This window comes from Oncorhynchus gorbuscha, linkage group LG11, assembly GCF_021184085.1.
Source record: "Oncorhynchus gorbuscha isolate QuinsamMale2020 ecotype Even-year linkage group LG11, OgorEven_v1.0, whole genome shotgun sequence".
In the NCBI taxonomy this organism is placed as follows: domain Eukaryota; kingdom Metazoa; phylum Chordata; class Actinopteri; order Salmoniformes; family Salmonidae; genus Oncorhynchus; species Oncorhynchus gorbuscha.
This window is the reverse complement of record NC_060183.1, coordinates 29,073,349-29,093,781: the sequence shown is the minus strand read 5'-3', so window position 1 is coordinate 29,093,781 and position 20,433 is coordinate 29,073,349. Positions and strand designations below refer to the sequence as shown.

The 20,433-nt window shown below is 45.9% G+C and overlaps 1 protein-coding gene across 2 annotated transcripts in view; it reads right to left on the bottom strand.

Moving 5' to 3' along the window:
• plcd3b (phospholipase C, delta 3b) overlaps nucleotides 1-20,433 on the bottom strand; it is a 62,046-nt gene that overhangs the window by 19,310 nt on the left and 22,303 nt on the right. For both annotated transcript variants that reach the window (XM_046369284.1, XM_046369283.1), the window contains exons 2-3: nucleotides 16,138-16,305; nucleotides 2,775-3,003 (exon numbers count right to left, since the gene is read on the bottom strand). In XM_046369284.1, coding sequence (XP_046225240.1) covers nucleotides 2,775-3,003; nucleotides 16,138-16,276 — 368 coding nt within the window. In that variant the 5' untranslated portion in view covers nucleotides 16,277-16,305. The remainder of the gene's footprint in view (nucleotides 1-2,774; nucleotides 3,004-16,137; nucleotides 16,306-20,433) is intronic.

Sequence of the window (20,433 nt, the reverse complement as noted above, 5' to 3'; positions counted from 1 at the left end):
TTTTGACCTCCCCTTTGTTTAGGGTCACATTATTCCATTTCTGTTAGTTACATGACTGTGGAACTTGTTCAGTTTATGTCTCAGTTGTTGAATCTTGTTATGTTCATACAAATATTTACACATGTCAAGTTTGCTGAGAATAAACGCAGTTGACAGTGAGAGGATGTTACCTTTTTTGCTGAGTTTACATAAATATACAGTGCCTTGCGAAAGTATTCGGCCCCCTTGAACTTTGCAACCTTTTGCCACATTTCAGGCTTCAAACATAAAGATATAAAACTGTATTTTTTTATGAAGAATCAACAACAAGTGGGACACAATCATGAAGTGGAACGACATTTATTGGATATTTAAAACTTTTTTAACAAATCAAAAACTGAAAAATTGGGCGTGCAAAATTATTCAGCCCCCTTAAGTTAATACTTTGTAGCGCCACCTTTTGCTGCGATTACAGCTGTAAGTCGCTTGAGGTATGTCTCTATCAGTTTTGCACATCGAGAGACTGAATTTTTTTCCCATTCCTCCTTGCAAAACAGCTCGAGCTCAGTGAGGTTGGATGGAGAGCATTTGTGAACAGCAGTTTTCAGTTCTTTCCACAGATTCTCGATTGGATTCAGGTCTGGACTTTGACTTGGCCATTCTAACACCTGGATATGTTTATTTTTGAACCATTCCATTGTAGATTTTGCTTTATGTTTTGGATCATTGTCTTGTTGGAAGACAAATCTCCGTCCCAGGTCTTTTGCAGACTCCATTAGGTTTTCTTCCAGAATGGTCCTGTATTTGGCTCCATCCATCTCCCCATCAATTTTAACCATCTTCCCTGTCCCTGCTTAAGAAAAGCAGGCCCAAACCATGATGCTGCCACCACCATGTTTGACAGTGGGGATGGTGTGTTCAGGGTGATGAGCTGTGTTGCTTTTATGCCAAACATAACGTTTTGCATTGTTGCCAAAAAGTTCAATTTTGGTTTCATCTGACCAGAGCACCTTCTTCCACATGTTTGGTGTGTCTCCCAGGTGGCTTGTGGCAAAATATCTTTAAGAAATGGCTTTCTTCTTGCCACTCTTCCATAAAGGCCAGATTTGTGCAATATACGACTGATTGTTGTCCTATGGACAGAGTCTCCCACCTCAGCTGTAGATCTCTGCAGTTCATCCAGAGTGATCATGGGCCTCTTGGCTGCATCTCTGATCAGTCTTCTCCTTGTATGAGCTGAAAGTTTAGAGGGACGGCCAGGTCTTGGTAGATTTGCAGTGGTCTGATACTCCTTCCATTTCAATATTATCGCTTGCACAGTGCTCCTTGGGATGTTTAAAGCTTGGGAAATCTTTTTGTATCCAAATCCGGCTTTAAACTTCTTCACAACAGTATCTCGGACCTGCCTGGTGTGTTCCTTGTTCTTCATGATGCTCTCTGCGCTTTTAACGGACCTCTGAGACTATCACAGTGCAGGTGCATTTATACGGAGACTTGATTACACACAGGTGGATTGTATTTATCATCATTAGTCATTTAGGTCAACATTGGATCATTCAGAGATCCTCACTTAACTTCTGGAGAGAGAGTTTGCTGCACTGAAAGTAAAGGGGCTGAATAATTTTGCACGCCCAATTTCTCAGTTTTTGATTTGTTAAAAAAGTTTGAAATATCCAATAAATGTCGTTCCACTTCATGATTGTGTCCCACTTGTTGTTGATTCTTCAAAAAGAATACAGTTTTATATTTTTATGTTTGAAGCTTGAAATGTGGCAAAAGGTCGCAAAGTTCAAGGGGGCCGAATACTTTCGCAAGGCACTGTATATACACACAAGACCGTTCAAAAGTTTGGGGTCACTTAGAAATGTCCTTGTTTTTGAAAGAAAGCACATTTTTTGTCCATTAAAATAACATCAAATTGATCACAAATACAATGTCGACATTATTCATGTTGTAAATTACTATTGTAGCTGGAAACGGCAGATTTTTTTATGGAATAGTTTATCAATTTAAAAGGCTAATTGATCATTAGAAAACACTTTTGCAATTATGTTAGCAGAGCTGAAAACTGTTGTCCTGATTAAAGAAGTAACCAAACTGTCCTTCTTTAGACTAGTTGAGTATCTGGAGCATCGGCATTTGTGGGTTCGATTACAGGCTCAAAATGGCTAGAAACAAAGAACTTGCTTCTGAAACTTGTCAGTCTATTCTTGTTCTGAGAAATTAAGGCTATTCCATGCGAGAAATTGCCAAGAAACTGAAGATCTCATACAACGATGTGTACTACTCCCTTCACAGAACAGCGCAAACTGGCTCAAACCAGAATAGAAAAAGGAGTGGGAGGCCCCGGTGCACAACTGAGCAAGAGGACAAGTACATTAGAGTGTCTAGTTTGAGAAACAGACACCTCACAAGTCCTCAACTGGCAGCGTCATTAAATAGTACCAGCAAAATACCAGTCTCAACGTCAACAGTGAAGAGACGACTCCGGGATGCTGGCCTTTTAGGCAGAGTTCCTCTATCCTGTATCTGTGTTCTTTTGCCCACCTTAATCTTTTCTTTTTATTGGCCAGTCTGAGATATGTATTTTTCTTTGCAACTCTGCCTAGAAGGCCAGCATCCCGGAGTCGCCTCTTCGCTGCTGACGTTGAGACTGGTGTTTTGCGGGTACTATTTAATGAAGCTGCCAGTTGAGGCCCATGGCCACACCCACCACCTAAACCTAATTTTGATCCAGAAAAAACCTTGTCATCATCATCACCATTTTCATCGTCACCATCAATCATAAAAGATATTTGTCCAGTTTTTCCTTCTGGGTCATGTTCTCCACCCTCTCCTGGAGGGTCCTGATGCCCCTTGCCCAGCGCTGGGCCTCCTCGTCAGTGTGGCACCGCAGGTCCAGACTCTTCCTGGCCCCCTTGAACACCACAGTGAGACACTGGCTCTCGGGAATTGAGCCCGTCAGCTGTCGCAGGGTCTCCGACTGCAAGCCCTCGCGTACACACTCCACATCCGTGACCGAGACTGAGAGAGGGAGGGAGAGACAAATTAAATGATACCTGTGTGGCTCATTTGGTAGAGCATGGGGCTTGCAATGCCAGGGTTGTGGGTTCAATTCCCATGGGGGACCAGTATAAAGATGTATGCACTCACTACTGACTGTAAGTTGCTCTGGTTAAGAGAGTCTGCTAAATTAAGAAAGCACATTAGGCAAATAGCTGAATTAGCAAACAAGCAATTAGTAATCACACACAGTAGAGTGCTATAGGTGTGAATCTCCTGACAGGTCTTCAGGGCACTGCTATCTTTTCTCTTAGTGTGTGTGATTAGGTGGCATCGTTCTGAGAGCAGTAGCTGGACAGCTTCCAAGCACACTATAGACTCTTGGTACACACTGGCACACACTACTGAGCCCCTCTCTTCTTCACAAAGGTCTTCATACACATCTCCATTTCAACAAATCGGTTCAAGGAGATTTATTTGAATAGCACTGTTTGTATACCTCCAATTATCACTTTATTCTTAGGGTATGCATTGACGAGGGAAGATGTTCTGGGGTGGGGGTGCTAATACATTTTCCGGGGGGGGGGGGGGCACCCTCAGCACCCCTACTTCCCGCGGCTATGACGGTATGACAAGGGGACATTATTGACGGGATCATGTAGGCCTATGAACAACAGAGTTCCTAGGATATCTATTTTCTACTGTATCTACAGTGGCCAGTCAAGGTTACCAAACAAACAACTCTCCAAAGACAGACACCACTAAAGCACCTAAGCCAAGAATAATCTAATAATAATAATAATATATGCCATTTAGCAGACAATTTTATCCAAAGAGACTTGTGTCATGTGTGCATAAATGTTTTATTTATGTGTTACAGAACCCCCCCTGCCGAGGGCGTTGTGGGACTAATGTCTTGTGTTTTTGTTTATATCCGTCTGGTGCCATTTAGTCTAGCTTCCCCTCACGTGAGAGACATCGATCACCCCCAGGTCGTGGCTTCAGCCAACCATGCTCTCTCCATGCACTCCGCATTGATCATGCATTATCTGATTGGTCAGATGCGCATAGCTAGCCTTGCACTGGTCAGACTGGTCCGTTGCACGTTCCCCGCAAGAGTATAAATATTGGATTGAGCCTGACAGTGTTATCGTGGGTGGAGTTAAGTGCATGGGATGCGTAAGTTGTTGTTTAACTTGGCTTTGTATGCGTCTATAAGTAGTCATAATATAACAATTATTATGTCATGTATGTCTTCCATACGGCAGCGCACTATTGGCCCAGTGTCGTCCGGGTTAGGGGAGGGTTTAGCCAGGGTAGGCCGTCATTGTAAAATAAGAATTTGTTCGTAACTGACTTGCCTAGTTAAATAAAGGTACATTTAAAAAAATAAAAATTAAAAAAATTAATGCAGTCTCCACCTGTAGCTCTGCTTTAGGTAACTTACGTGATGTAAATACAGTCCTTTCTTACACAGCCGCTGTTTATGTCAGGGATAAACACCTCCGTTCTGTACATTACCTTGGAAATAATGGACGACGCCGCCTCGTCCCTTTGTGGAGTTTTTCAAAGGTAATGTACAGATCGGAGGCATTTATCCTGCTTATACCACAGTTGCCAAAGAAAACAATTCTAAAGGACACAATTACCGGTAGAAAAAACATTTTGTTGATATTTATATTTTTGTAAGAAAATTCATACTTTCTCATAATTTTGGTTGCTAGCCGTTCGTTCGATCAGTTTGTTTGATTAATTCGATATTTATGGACGTGACCCAGTTGTTCGTTCTATATGTTCCGGCAACGTTCTTGTCCCTTGCTTGCTAGTTCGCCAACTAGCTATGGCTAACACAGTCACGACCTCTGCAGCCAGAATAACAGAAATGTAGCTGCCTCTGTGTTGGTTTAAGCTGTTATCTATTGACATTTATTTGGATACATCCATAACAATGACCATGCTTCTACACCTGCATTGCTTGCTGTTTGGGGTTTTAGGCTGGGTTTCTGTACAGCACTTTGAGATATCAGCTGATGTACGAAGGGCTGTCCTTCTGTAGCTCAGTTGGTAGAGCATGGCGCTTGTAACACCAGGGTAGTGGGTTCGATCCCCGGGACCACCCATGCGTAGAATGTATGCACACATGACTGTAAGTCGCTTTGGATAAAAGCGTCTGCTAAATGGCATATATTATATAAATGATTTGATTTTGATTTGATGATGCCCGATTTTGCCTGGCATAGCGAGAAAAGTTACCTTTCTCGTCAGGACACTCGTCAATGTTCATTACAAGGAGATCGCATTGCATATCAAAAACTAGGTTAGAAGCTAGCTAAATAGTTTCTTGCTAGCAAAACCTTCCGATCTGACAACCAAATTCTAAAATACCAGTTGCTGAAAACAACAGGTAAAACTAGAAATATGTGGGAGGATTTGACAGCATAGCGCCACTTACGCCTTGACTGCAACATAGGGCCTGGAGAAATTAATGTTCATCACTCACCACTTGTTGGCAAACATGCTAGTCATTGGCCTACTCCATTATGTAATATATGCTTATTAGATACAGTCAATGTTATCGAGTATTGCTGTGTCATAGCCTACTGTTTATTGTTGCAGTATATTATCATATAGAATCGTACATATTGTGCTTTTGTAGTTCTATGCCATTACATGGTTGTAGCTCATTCATGTCCATTCACTGCTCTATCCATTGTAGCCTGTAAGTCTCTACTGTTTCGTGGGGTGGAAGTTATGCAACAAATATTGGGATTTTACCAGCTAAATACAAGCTACAATTATTTGACTTTGTTTTGTCTTTGTCGGTGAGCTGTCATTTTGGTGAAGGTAGGTTTGGCAATAATGTGGGTGTACACACACACACACACACACACACACACACACACACACACACACACACACACACACACACACACACACACACACACACACACACACACACACACACACACACACACACACACACACACACACACACACACACACACACACACACACACACAGGAAGGCCTAAAAATAGGACAGAGGTGTTTGCAGACACTACTGTATTTCATCATGTTTGCTTGACCACCTCTTTTCCGCAAATGGATAGTGTGTGTGTGTGTGTGTGTGTGTGTGTGTGTGTGTGTGTGTGTGTGTGTGTGTGTGTGTGTGTGTGTGTGTGTGTGTGTGTGTGTGTGTGTGTGTGTGTGTGTGTGTGTGTGTGTTTCCTTAGGTAATCACACACAGTGCAATAAACTGTCTAAAATAAGCCATATTCATATTCCCCATTCATCTGTGAGGCTAGCTAATATTATTTGTCTATCTCTACTTCTCACTGAAAACATTGGAGACATTAATGGTTGCCCACTGCCCAGTTGCCAGGGCTACCAAAATGGACCAAATAAGTGATTTAGCAACCAACTTGGTTACCCAGCTTGGCAACCACTTTCAAAATAAGTGTCGGGCCCTGGTAGAGACTCTATAAGCACACATTATCTGCGCTCGCTACCACGGGAGTGCAGGGCTCTGGTGGAGAGTAAGCAAGAACTGAATAGGAAAGTAGTAGGGTGGTAATGCTCACATCCATAAAAACACGTGTCCCAGGTGCTGGATTAGAGAGGATAATGTAGAAAAAAAAGACATCTGCACACTGGTATTATGCTCCCAAAGTGTCATTTAGTAGGACAACGTTTTAGTGAAAACATTGTCCTGGCAAAGACCAAGGTTGGGGTCGCAACGTTATCCTAATAAATGACACATTTGGAGCATATAACAGGGTGTATTTATTTTGTGTTCTACAGAACTGCAGAGGGATCTGTATGCTTCCTTCATTGACTGAGACGCTAGGGAAGAATCCTAACGTTAGATTGGTGTGGGGAACTCACATTTTCATGAAAATCTCACATTGACAAGCATGATTCCTGTAAAAGTCCAAGTGATTTGTGCTGAACTGAATTCTCAAACTAGGTTCTGCCCATAGCTATTACAGAGTAAACATGTCTAGTCTTTGATGGTGAGTAAAGAGAAATGTTGGTTTTAATGATAGGCCTTTTAGGCTTCTTCAGATCTAGAGATGGGCGGGCACACACCCTGCTATTGGTGGTTAAAGGAGAGGACCCTACTACACACACGTAGATAAGCACACAGATTCCCATATTCATGCCCACACACGCAGCTTGGGTTGGGGCGGTATACGATAATACCGTTTAATGGGCTATTTTGAAATAATAATAATAATAATAATATATGCCATTTAGCAGACGCTTTTATCCAAAGCGACTTACAGTCATGTGTGCATACATTCTACGTATGGGTGGTCCCGGGGATCGAACCCACTATCCTGGCGTTACAAGCGCCATGCTCTACCAACTGAGCTACAGAAGGACCACAGCAGGTATGATGTCCAATATCGTTGACACAATTTCTTTAAATGTCCAATGCAGCCAGTTTTATCTCAATATCAAATCATTTCTGGGTAACAGTTAAGTACCTTACTGTGATTGTTTTCAATTAAAATGGTCAAAAAGAAACAAAAATAACTTCTTAGCAAAGAACAATTTCTCAAGCAAGAATTTTGCTAGGATTGTCTGGGAGTGGTCTAAGTGGGGAGGGGAAAACTGAAAACTAGCTGTTATTGGCAGAGAGGTTTGGAACTCTTTCCTATTGGTACAGTAACTAACTTCCCACCTGGTTATGTCACCAGGCAGGCCAAAACGCCATCCCACCAAAACAGGCTGAAATATAAGACGGTCTTTTCAAATAGATATCACACTAACTAAAGGGCATCATGGTTTTCACAATTTTACAGTATTACTCCAACCTCACCTCAAAGTGTGGAAAACACAGAAAATCAAGTTTTTGACTGCACTGGGCCTTTAAAATAATAATAATATATGCCATTTAGCAGACACTTTTATCCAAAGCGACTTTTTTAACCAGCCCTACTGGTTAATGAAATAGGGCTGAGATTCATCCATCTTGTTTGTGCATTATGCATGTTTGACCAATGAAGCACAGGTCTGGTCCTGGTTTGTTATCAAACAGCACAACTGCCAATCTAATCTGTCGATCAGCTGCTACCTCATGCCTTTATCTTTGTCTGAGCTTGGACTTTGAGAGGGCGGAACATATGTTTTATAAGCCTATATGAATAAGCACTGATGAATCATTATCCATTAAATATTTAAATATTTTCAAAGGCTTCAAAGGCATCACATCCTTTTGTTTGACTATTTTCATTAAATTTTTCTATTTGATTCATGAAACAAATATATGATTTGATATACCATTCCTTTAGAAATTCTAACTTTGGTAACTATGGTAATGTTCTTTGGTAATAATATATAATTATTTGAAATCACTGAAATATTTGCAGAGTGTGGCCTTAAGAATCCCTTCCCTTTGTGTATACACAGATGGTGTAAAAAAAATGTTGCCTTCAATTGGGACCCACTGGGCACAGATGTCAATTCAACGTCCATTCCACATTGGTTCAAACAACGTTGATTCAACCAGTGTGTGCCCAGTGGTAGGACACTCCCACTGGGCACACAATAATTCCCCTCACCGTCCTTTCAGTTTACATTAAGTCCCGTTAATTTGGCTGCTCAGCATATCTTAGTTATCCCTCACCAATATATATATATATATGTATATTTTAAAAATTGTCCTTTGAGCCGAATTTAGTGACCAACAGTTTTTTACACGGTCCGTCATTTCTCAGGATTTCGCGACCAATAGTTTTTACATGGTCCTTCGAGCCGGATTCTGATCGGCTATAGTTTCAGATGTTGAAGTACCCAGAAGTGAAGTTGTTTCTGCGCCCCAGGATGCAGACAAATTATCCTGCATCCCCAAGACCTATGAGGATGCTGTCACCACCCACCTCAGTCCACACCGCCACACGAAGCCACCATGCATCTGAGGGAGATGAGTTGCGAGGCCCTACACACCTCTTTCATCTAAGAGACTACCAGCCCTGCTCCAGACCTCCTCAATGGTCAGGGAATGACCCCACCCTCACCAGTTGGGATCTGATGAGGGAATATGAGTACCTGCGTCATGAGCAGCAAGAGATCAGGAGGATAGTCCCCCCGACCTGAGTCACCGCCGCGGGAGCACCAGTACCGCCGCTACTCTCCTGACCACCACTGCTCTAGGCCTCCCTGCCTAGAGCCATCATCACCACCATGGGAGCACCATCACTCCTACACCACTGAGAGACACTACTCCAGGCATGAGTGTTCGCCACTGGGACCTCTACTACGTCCCAAGGTGGCCTAGCTACAAATCTTTATCGCTCCAGGCCCCCCCCGGGCTGGAGCCTTTGTCGTATCTTTCTAGGCCCCTCTGGCCAGAGGCACGGATCCGTCGGGTTCGCTTCTGCTCCCCAGAGTGGCCTAGCTCCCCAGCAGATGAAGACAACTCCAGAATGCACAGTCCACAACACCAAGGTCTGCACCCTCCTTAGCCAGCTCCTCAACTAGCCACAGTTAAGGAGACTCCCGCTCCAGTCGCTGCCACGGGGCCTGTTCTGGTTGCCGTTGCGGAGTCATCCTCTCCTCACAGTGGGGATCCCCTGCTAGTCGAGGCAGACGCTCCGGTGCTCGAGGTCCGAATGTCTGGTACTCTGGAACTTTCAGCCACAAAGACTCCACCTGCTCTCCCCCAAGAGCCCCTCACTGCTCCTGGCGCTGGATTCTTCACCCACTCCTTGGATGGAGCCACAGCCTGCAGCTACTGAAGAAGTACAGACCAGATGTTGGGGCCTCTCCAGTCACAGCCTGGTGGAACTTGACAGTCCCAGGCCTGGAGTCCCTGCTGGACCACCTGCTACCAGCGTGATAGTTCCTACTACCTCCAGACCTCACCCCAGGGGACCTGCCAGACATTACCCCGGGTGTCCCACCAGAAGTCACCCCTGATGTCTCCCCTGACCTAGTTGTCCAGTTCCCTTCCTTCCCGGTAGAGTTAGACTTCCCTGCCCACCCGGTAGGGTTATAGTTAAAGTTTCGGGGCTACCTGGCAGGTGTAAAGTGTCCAGGCTTTGAGTGTCCTGCCCCTCAAGTAGGTCCAGTGGAGCCTGCCTCTATGGTAGGTGTAGAGTTCCCTTCCTTGTTGGTAGGGTCATAGTTAGCTTTCTTCCCAGTAAGGTCAGGTTTAGAGTTTCCTGCCTTCCCAGTAGGCCAAGTATGTCCTGACCCTCAAGCCGGTCTAGTGTATCCTGCCCTGCTCAGATCGCTCTCCCCTACCTTAGTTGGTAGGCAGTTGCCTATCCCACCAGGTTTAGAGCCTCCTGCCTTACTAGGTCCCAAGTTTGTTGTACTAGGCTCGCAGTCTCCAGACATAGTCAGCCCACAGCTCCTTAGCCCACCAGGCTTAGAACCTTCTGCCCTGCTAAGCCGCAAGTTACCTGTGCTAGGTTTTCAGTCCTCAGCCCTCGTCTGCCCTAGTCCCTAGCACTAGGTCATTGGTCTCCAGCTGCACTAGGTCTGTTGTCTCCAGCATTTGTCAAGTCCCTAGCCCAGGTGGGTCATCAGGCTCCTGTCCTGCTAGGCTCAAAAGGTACCAGTTTCTCTAGTAGTCTCAGAGCTCTACTATTCTCCAATTCCAGCATCAGTTTTTCTGGCTGGTCCAGAGTCATTCTCCCTGTCAGAACCAGAGTCGTTCTCCCTATCAAGTTCAGACTCGTTCTCCTTGTCAGGTTCAGAGTCGTTCTCTCTGTCAGGTTCAGAGTCGTTCTCCCAGTCAGGTTCAGAGTCGTTCTTCCTGTCAGGTCCAGAGTAGGTTTCCCTGTCAGGTCCAGAGTTGATTTCCCTGTCAGGTCCAGAGTTGGTTTCCCTATCAGGTCCAGAGTCGGTTTCCCTGTCAGGTCCAGAGTCGGTTTCCCTGTCAGGTCCAGAGTCGGTTTCCCTGTCAGGTACAGAGACATTCTCCCTGTCAAGACTAAAGTTTTCAGCACTAAGCCCCCAGCCTCAGTTGGCAAGCAGTCAGCTCGGTCAGTGCTACATGCCCAACCACCTGCCCTAGTTCTAGGCCCTGGGTCTCCCGTCCCGCTAGACCTGGAGTTATCTGCTTCTCTAGGTGTGAAGTTAGACTGTTTGCAGCCCTCAGCCTGCACCCAGTCGCCTTTTTAGCGCTAGGCTATATGTTCCCTGCTTGGCTAGGTTTGCAGCCTCCCACCATGCCAGATTTGAGCTATTTGTTCCAAGTACCCTGCCCTGCTAGGCCCTCAGCTCCCTGACTTGGGTGAACCACCGTTCCATGACCCGGGGGGCCTGCTGTCTCTAGTTCTGGGGGGCCAACCACCCCCTGCCTTGGATGACCCTCAACCCTTCCCATGTGGGAGGCCACCTGTTCTTATCTCTGGGGCCCAGCCAGCTCCTGCCTCCAGATCCCTGATGATCCTCACCCAGGGATCCCCACATGCTCGACCATGGGAGTCATCGCTTTCAGCAGTGTGAAAGAGTCATCAGCCTCAACTGCAGCCAGTGAGCTGCTAACGACAGTTGTGGCTGTCATGCCACATTTCTCCACCGCAGTAGGCTTCAGCCGTGGCCAGCCTCTGGCATTGCACTCAGCATCTAAGAATGGGGCCCAGCTTCCCGGCAGCAGCTGATTTAGAGGGCCCTCCCCCATGGGGTGGCCCAGGACTGTCTCTGCGTATCTGTGTACCTCCCTCGCGGGGCGGTCCCTAAGCCCTGCCTATCCTGCCCGGTAGGATTAGGCCCGCCAGGAATAAGCTTCCACTTGAGGACTGTGGCTTTTCAGACTCTTTGGCCCGTTATATACTGTGGCCCCCATTAGAAACTTTACCATTTAGGTTAGAGGCCTTTTCGTGGATGTTAATATTTCCATAAGAAATATTGGGGTAGCTGTAAAAAAGGACATCCTGCTCCTCTCCCCTCTAACTAACTTCCCATCACAGTCCCTTCAGTTTCCCTTAAGTACATTTACATTTAAGTCATTTAGCAGACGCTCTTATCCAGAGCGACTTACAAATTGGTGCATTCACCTTATGACATACAATTAGTTTGGCTGCTTAGCCTACCTTAGTTATCAATCACCCATCATAGCCCTGCCATTCCCAACCAATCAGAGCGCTTGAGAAGGCGCATCTGGACACTGCACCCACCCACTCATGTCAGAGTGTTGTCATCGTCATAAGAGAGAAGACGCATGTTACGAATGTCTGAGTGTTGTGCGTGCATCGAAAAGTAAGTTACAGGGGATTTATTGGGGGTTTTACATGCTGTGTAATTTTAACGATGCACGCTGAGAGTCGGGAAGCAAGTTCAGGGAGTGAATACATTTAATGAATAAATGAACAAAACAAGAAACACAAACAGCACACCGACATGAAACAGGAACAATGATGACTGGGGAAGAAATCAGAAGGAGTGACATATAAATGGCAGGTAATTAAGGAGGTGATGGATTCCAGGTGAGTGTCATAATGCGCTGTTGCGCGTAACGACAGTGACAGGTGTGTGCCATAACGAGCAGCCTGGTGACGTAGAGGAAGGAGAGAACACGTGACAGTACCTGCTCCCATATGCATGGCTCCAGCCACAGGATGCCATCTAAAATTACGATCCAGGGATCAGGATCGGACTAATCACCTCTGCTGAGGTGTGGGAAACCCGTCGATCCAGCTGAGGCGCAGGAGCATGGCGACCTAGAGCGCCGGAGAGAGAGCATACATGACAGTACCCCCTCCCCGGCGTGTTCGGCTCCAGCCGAAAGGACGCCAACCACAGGGACAATCCGGGGATCAGGAGCGGACCGGTCTCCTCCGCTGAGGCGCAGAAACCCGATGAAACGGCTGAGGCGTGAGAGCCTGATGAGCCGGCTGAGACCTCCCCAGTTGCCTCGGTCGAGACACGGAACCTGTTTACGGAGGCCTGGGAGCCTATCGAGCCTGCTGAGGCATGGTAGCCTATCGAAACCGCTGAGGTATGGCAGCCTGTCGAGCCAGCTGAGGCAGGGGAACCCATCGAACCCACCGAGGCATGGGAATCCGACAAACCATCTGAGGCCCCCCAGGTAGGTTTTGACACCCAGACCCGAAATCCAAAACAAACAAAAAACCACTCCCTGTTGCTTCCCTTTGGTGAGTCATAATTCTGTAACGATGTATGCTGAGAGTCGGGAAGCAAGTTCAGGGAGTGTATACATTTAATAAATAAATTAACAAAATAAGAAACACAAACAGTGCATCGACATGAAACAGGAACAATGACGACTGGGGAAGAAACCAAAGGGAATGTCATATAAAGGGCAGGTCATCAAAGAGGTGATGGAGTCCAGGTTAGTGTGCGTAACGATGGTGACAGGAGTGCGCCATTACGAGCAGCCTGGTGACCTAGAGGCCGGAGAGGGAGCACACGTGAATTTGTATACTGCCCTAACAGATACACAGATGATCTCTATTGCAGTCCACACTGCCCTTTCCCATCTGGACAAAAGGAACACCTATGTGAGAATGCTATTCATTGACTACAGCTCAGCGTTCAACACCATTGTGCCCTCAAAGCTCATCACTAAGCTAAGGACCCTGGGACTAAACTCCTCCCTCTGCAACTGGATCCTGAACTTCCTGACAGGCCACCCCCAGGTGGTAAGGGTAGGTAACAACACATCCGCCACGCTAATCGTCAACACAGGGGCCACTCAGGGGTGCGTGCTCAGTCCCCTCATGTACTCCCTGTTCAATCATGACTGCACGGCCAGGCACGACACCAACACCATCATTAAGTGTGCCGATGACACAACAGTGGTAGGCCTGATCACCGAAAAACAACGACACAGCCTATAGGGAGGAGGTCAGAGACCTGGCCGTGTGCCAGGACAACAACCTCTCCCTCAACGTGATCAAGACAAAGGAGATGATTGTGGACTACATGAAAAGTAGGACTGAGCACACCCCCATTCTCATCGACGGGGCTGTAGTGAAGCAGGTTAAGAGCTTCAAGTTCCTTGGTGTCCACATCACCAACAAACTAACATGGTCCAAGCACACCAAAACAGTTGTGAAGAGGGCACGACAAAACCTATTCCCCCTCGGTACCCCCTTTATATAGCCTCGCTATTGTTATTTTCATGCTGCTCTTTAATTATTTGTAACTAATTATTTTAAATGTTTTACTTTTTTAAAACGCCATTGTTGTTAGGGCTTTCGAGTAAGTATTTCACTGTAAGGTCTACTACACCTGTTGTATTCGGCGCATGTGACAAGTAACATTTGATGTGATTTGTTCAAGTATAGACGCAGCCTTCCTTATGACGTATATTGTTTTTCAAGGGCTGATTTTAGAAGAACCGGGAGAGTAGAAGAGTATGTTAATAGGCCGATAATCAAACATATGATAAGAAGGACAAAAGCATGGGTAGAGTATAGTATTTGTTCAGCCTTTGTTTGATTTAACTTTTTTGTTACGTGACAACTTTACTCCATTAAATCAAGAAGATGAAATGTAGAGGTTGTAATGAAGTGTTCGCCATATACTCATGTCAACGTTCTTCTCATCTTTTTAAGAATGCAACTATATTGTTCTGTTTTTGTTCATGTGAGGTATACAGTATCAATCTGTTTTTTTTTCATGTGAGATATACAGTATCAATCTGTTTTTGTATACTTTTCTTGATGAACATGTCTTCTATTCCTTTATTTTAAAGTGTGAAAAGCTACAGAATCAGATTGCATTGATTTAATGTGTCAGGTAGCCTAGTGGTTAGAGCGTTGGGCCAGTAACTGAAAGTTTGCTGGATCAAATCCCTGAGCAGACAAAGTAAAAATCTGTCATTCTGCCCCTGAACAAGGCAGTTAACCCACTGTTCCCCGGGGGGCCTCATTATAAATAAGAATTTGTTCTTAACTGACTTGACTAGTTAAATCTAAAATATATATATAATACTGTGTTAATCAAAACTATATATCTAAGTATAGTCCTCACATTGTTATTGCACTGTCAAAATATTGTCATTTGAAGATTTCAAACACTTAAACTGCTTTGTAGCTACTTATGTGCTAAGATTGAAGCTGAATGATTTCTGTAAGAATGATGACATACAAACTGTCTTTCTTTATTTACAAAATGCATTAGTAACTGCTATATCTACTTATTTGTATTTTATATATTTTACAACCTCTCCTACAGTAAGCTCATCTACACTGAAATGAGGCGCAGGATTTAAGTTTAAAGGTATAATTGACAAAAATGACACACACACACACACACACACACACACACACACACACACACACACACACACACACACACACACACACACACACACACACACACACACACACACACACACACACACACACACACACACACACACACACACACACACACACACACACACACATTTGGCCACATCACGAACCAAATCTACTATTACAGCAATTGAAGGGCATGTTTCTAAGTTGAGCGTGGTACCCCATGATTGTGTTGTATGGTAACTATATGGGACAAACCACAGTCGAGGGAAACTCCTACCACCATATCATATCCTTTAATTTGACGTGTTTCAACTTAAACAAGGATAGGTTGAAAATACATCACTACTATAATGACTGGTGTGTGTGTGTGTGTGTGTGTGTGTGTGTGTGTGTGTGTGTGTGTGTGTGTGTGTGTGTGTGTGTGTGTGTGTGTGTGTGTGTGTGTGTGTGTGTGTGTGTGTGTGTGTGTGTGTGTGTGTGTGTGTGTGTGTGTGTGTGTGTGTGTGTGTGTGTGTGTGTGTGCCTGTATGAGTACATACAGTTAACCCCGCATCCCAAAGCAGGGCGTTAACACAGCCCATATAAGGGGTTTTGTTTACATGTGTTTCACCTTGCAAGCCCATATGCCAAGTCTGTGATTAACTGCAACTCAACCAAAGGCCCTCCAATCAGTGCTCATAAAAAGCATGAACTGTCTCCCTGAAATATCGAGTTCTTCTGCCTTACAATTTCCAATACAAGGTCTGGAATTAGGCCTACTTGTCTTATACCAGTGTTATTAAAAGTGGAAAAAGCTAAGTTATGTAATAACCTGATAACAATCTAGTAAGTACATTATGTTATAGAGTAGGCTTACATTCAATGAGATTGATGCTCTGTTTTTGGGGAATGGATTGGGGATGCACGTACACACAGACACACACACTCACAGGACTGCTGGGCCTTGGAGCGGCTGGAGAACTTGTCGGACTCGCACCACACGGTGACTCCATCGTCCAGCAGCTTCAGCGTACGTCTCCTCTGCCAGCGTGGGGAGCGTACCTTCACCATGCTGGAGCCTTTCAGCATCACCTTCACGTCCTCATCTTCCTCTACACCTGGACACGGAGACAGAGAGATTTAGAGAGACAGGGAGAGAAGAGAGAGAGAAATACAATAAGACAGACAGACAGAGATGGGGCATGGGAAGGAAGAGGGAAAGGGGGAGAGATGGAGAGGAGTGGAGGGAGAGAGGGGAAGAGCAAAAGAGAGAGAGGTAGAGATGAAGGTGAAGGAAAGGGATGGTGAGAATGGGGAGCAAAATAAAAATGGTGCGACAGGAAGAGGGGCATAACAAGGGAAAGAGAGAAAGATAGAAACAGAAAGAGACAGCACAGGATAACGAGAAGCAATGTTACCAGCTAAGAGCTTCAAGTTAATAGCCATTTGAAATCTATACCGGCCGCTTTATGGTTGCACATACAGATGTGGGATCTTAATTTGACCACTCTGTTGTCGCAGAGAATTTCAAATGAGCATTGTGATTTACCAAGGACTGCTAGGCTATCAAAATCATCCTCTCGGAGTTGGGCCGAAGCACTGTATCTGCTTTAGTTTTTGTGAAGAAGGAGCTAGATTTCACATTTTGGGTTTATTTATTTATTCTGAACACATTTCTGTCATGTTTTGTCTTATTTTGTCTTGTCATTTTGCTTTTCCCTCTGTTCGTTTTCCCCCTGCTGGTCTTTTTAGGTTCGTTCCCCTTTTTCTCTCTCCCTTCCTCTCTCTCTTCTCTCTATCGTTCTGTTCCTGCTCCCAGCTGTTCCTATTCCCCTAATCAATCATTTAGTCTTCCCACACCTGTTCCATATCTTTTTCCCTGATTAGAGTCCCTATTTCTCCCCTTGTTTTCCGTTCCTGCCCTGTCGGATCCTTGTCTATTGTTCACCGTGCTGTGTTTGTGTTTCCCTCAGATGCTGCGTGGTGAGCAGGTGTCTGAGTCTGCTAAGTTCAAGTGCCTTCCCGAGGCAACCTGCTGTTCAAGATCGAGTCTCCAGTCGGTTCTCGTCATTACGAGTGGAAATTGTGTTTTTTGATTGTATTTTACTTTACTGGATTAAAGACTCTGTTTTCGCCAAGTCGCTTTTGGGTCCTCATTCACCTGCATAACAGAAGGATCCGACCAAGAATGGACCCAGCGACTATGGATTCTCTCTACTCTACTCTCGAGTTCCAGGGAGCGATGCTCGGCAGACACGAGCAGGAATTGTCTGCTGCTCGGCATGCCGTTGAGACCCTGGCCGCTCAGGTCTCCGACCTCTCAGGACAGTATCAGAGTCTTCGTCTCGTGTCACCAGCTACTTCCGGTTCTTCCGAGCCTCCGGAACCTAGGGTTAATAACCCACCATGTTATTCTGGGCAGCCCACTGAGTGCCGCTCCTTTCTCACCCAGTGTGATATAGTGTTCTCTCTCCAACCCAACACATACTCAAGAGAGAGAGCTCGGATTGCCTACGTCATATCACTCCTTACTGGTCGGGCTCGGCAGTGGGGCACAGCTATCTGGGAGGCAAGCGCTGAGTGTACTAACAATTATCTGAACTTTAAAGAGGAGATGATAAGGGTTTTTGATCGCTCAGTTTTTGGGAAAGAAGCTTCCTGGTCCCTGTCTTCCCTATGTCAAGGTAATCGATCCATAACGGATTACTCTATAGAGTTTCGCACTCTTGCTGCCTCCAGTAACTGGAACGAGCAGGCGTTGCTCGCTCGTTTTCTGGAGGGACTCCACGCTAAGGTTAAGGATGAGATTCTCTCTCGGGAGGTTCCATCCAGCGTGGATTCTTTGATTGAACTCGCTATTCGCATTGAACGACGGGTAGATCTTCGTCACCGAGCTCATAGAAGAGAGCTCGCGTTAACTGTGTCTCCCTCTCTCTCCGACACTACCGTCTTTCCCCACTGACTCAGGTGTTGAGCCCATGCAGCTGGGGGTATTCGCATCTCGACTAAGGAGAGGGAACGGAGAATCACCAACCGCCTGTCTCTATTGCGGTTCCGCTGGTCATTTTGTCATTTCATGTCCAGTTAAAGGCCAGAGCTCATCAGTAAGCAGAGGGCGACTGATAAGCGCTACTAGACGGTCCTCTCCGTCAAGTACCTGTACTACTTTACCGGTCCATCTACGCTGGACCGGATCGGCAGCTTCCTGCAGTGCATTAATAGACTCTGGGGCAGAGGGCTGTTTTATGGACGAAGCCTGGGCTCGGAACATGACATTCCTCTCAGACAGTTAGGGAGCCCACGGTCATGTTTGCCTTGGATGGTAGTCCTCTCCCCAGTATATTATATGAAACACTACCTTTAACCCTCACTGTATCTGGTAACCATAGTGAGACCATTTCTTTTTTGATTTTTTGTTCACCTTTTACACCTGTTGTTTTGGGTCATCCCTGGCTAGTGTGTCATAATCCTTCTTTTGATTGGTCTAGTAATTCTATCCTTTCCTGGAACGTTTCTTGTCATGTGACGTGTTTAATGTCTGCTATTTCTCCTGTTTGTTCTGTCCCCTCTTCTCAGGAGGAACCTGGTGATTTGACAGGAGTGCCGGAGGAATATCATGGTCTGCGCACGGTCTTCAGTCGGTCCAGAACCAACTCCCTTCCTCCTCACCGGTCGTATGATTGTTGTTCTGATCTCTTCAAGAAGCGTTTTGCATCCGCTCCTATCCTTGTTGCACCTGACGTCACTAAACAGTTTATTGTTGAGGTTGACGCGTCGGGGTGGGCGTGGGAGCCATTCTGTCCCAGCGCTCCGATACTGACGATGGGGTCCACCCTTGTGCGTATTTTTCTCATCGCCTGTCACCGTCGGAACGTAACTATGATGTGGCTAACCGCGAACTGCTCGCCATCCGGTTAGCCCTAGGCAAATGGCGACGGTGGTTGGAGGGGGCGACCGTTCCTTTTGTCGTTTGGACTGACCAAAAGAACCTTGAGTACATCCGTTCTGCCAAACGACTGAATGCGCGTCATGCTCGTTGGGCGTTGTTTTTCGCTCGTTTCGAGTTCGTTATTTCTTATTGCCCGGGTACTAAGAACACCAAGCCTCATGCTTTATCCCGTCTCTTTAGTTCTTCTGTGGCTTCTACCGATCCCGAGGGGATCCTTCCTGTTGGGCGTGTTGTCGGGTTGACTGTCTGGGGAATTGAGAGACAGGTTAAGCAAGCACTCACGCACACTGCGTCGCCGCGCGCTTGTCCTAGTAACCTTCTTTTCGTTCCTGTTTCTACTCGTCTGGCTGTTCTTCAGTGGGCTCACTCTGCCAAGTTAGCTGGCCATCCCGGCGTTCGGGTTACGCTTGCTTCTATTCGCCAGCGGTTTTGGTGGCCTACTCAGGAGCGTGACACGCGCCGTTTCGTGGCTGCGTGTTCAGACTGCGCGCAGAAGAAGTCTGGTAATTTTTTTTCTGCTTCTGGTCTTGCTGGGTCTCAGTCTGTTCCCTGCCATCGCATCTCTCCTGTTCTTGTTCCTGTCCTTGCTGTGTCTCAGTCTGTCCCTAGTTGTTACTCTCCTGGCCTGTTTGGTCCTGTTTGCTCTAAAGCTTTCAGTTCTCTACCCGTGTCTCATTTTTTTTTTTTTTTTTAGTAGTACCCTAGTTTCCCTTTTTATCGTTTTTCGTTACGGTCCTGAGGAGAGGAGTTGGGCTCTTTCTCGGGACGTGCTGGACCGTTGTGATCTATGATTTCCTCCGTTGCCGCCAGTGTTCCTTCCTCGAGAGCGCCAGGAGGCGCTCGGTGAGTGGGGGGTACTGTCATGTTTTGTCTTATTTTGTCTTGTCATTTTGCTTTTCCCTCTGTTCGTTTTCCCCTGCTGGTCTTTTTAGGTTCGTTCCCCTTTTTCTCTCTCCCTTCCTCTCTCTCTTCTCTCTATCGTTCCGTTCCTGCTCCCAGCTGTTCCTATTCCCCTAATCAATCATTTAGTCTTCCCACACCTGTTCCATATCTTTTTCCCTGATTAGAGTCCCTATTTCTCCCCTTGTTTTCCGTTCCTGCCCTGTCGGATCCTTGTCTATTGTTCACCGTGCTGTGTTTGTGTATCGCCCTATCGTGTCGTGTTTCCCTCAGATGCTGCGTGGTGAGCAGGTGTCTGAGTCTGCTAAGTTCAAGTGCCTTCCCGAGGCAACCTGCTGTTCAAGATCGAGTCTCCAGTCGGTTCTCGTCATTACGAGTGGAAATTGTGTTTTTTGAT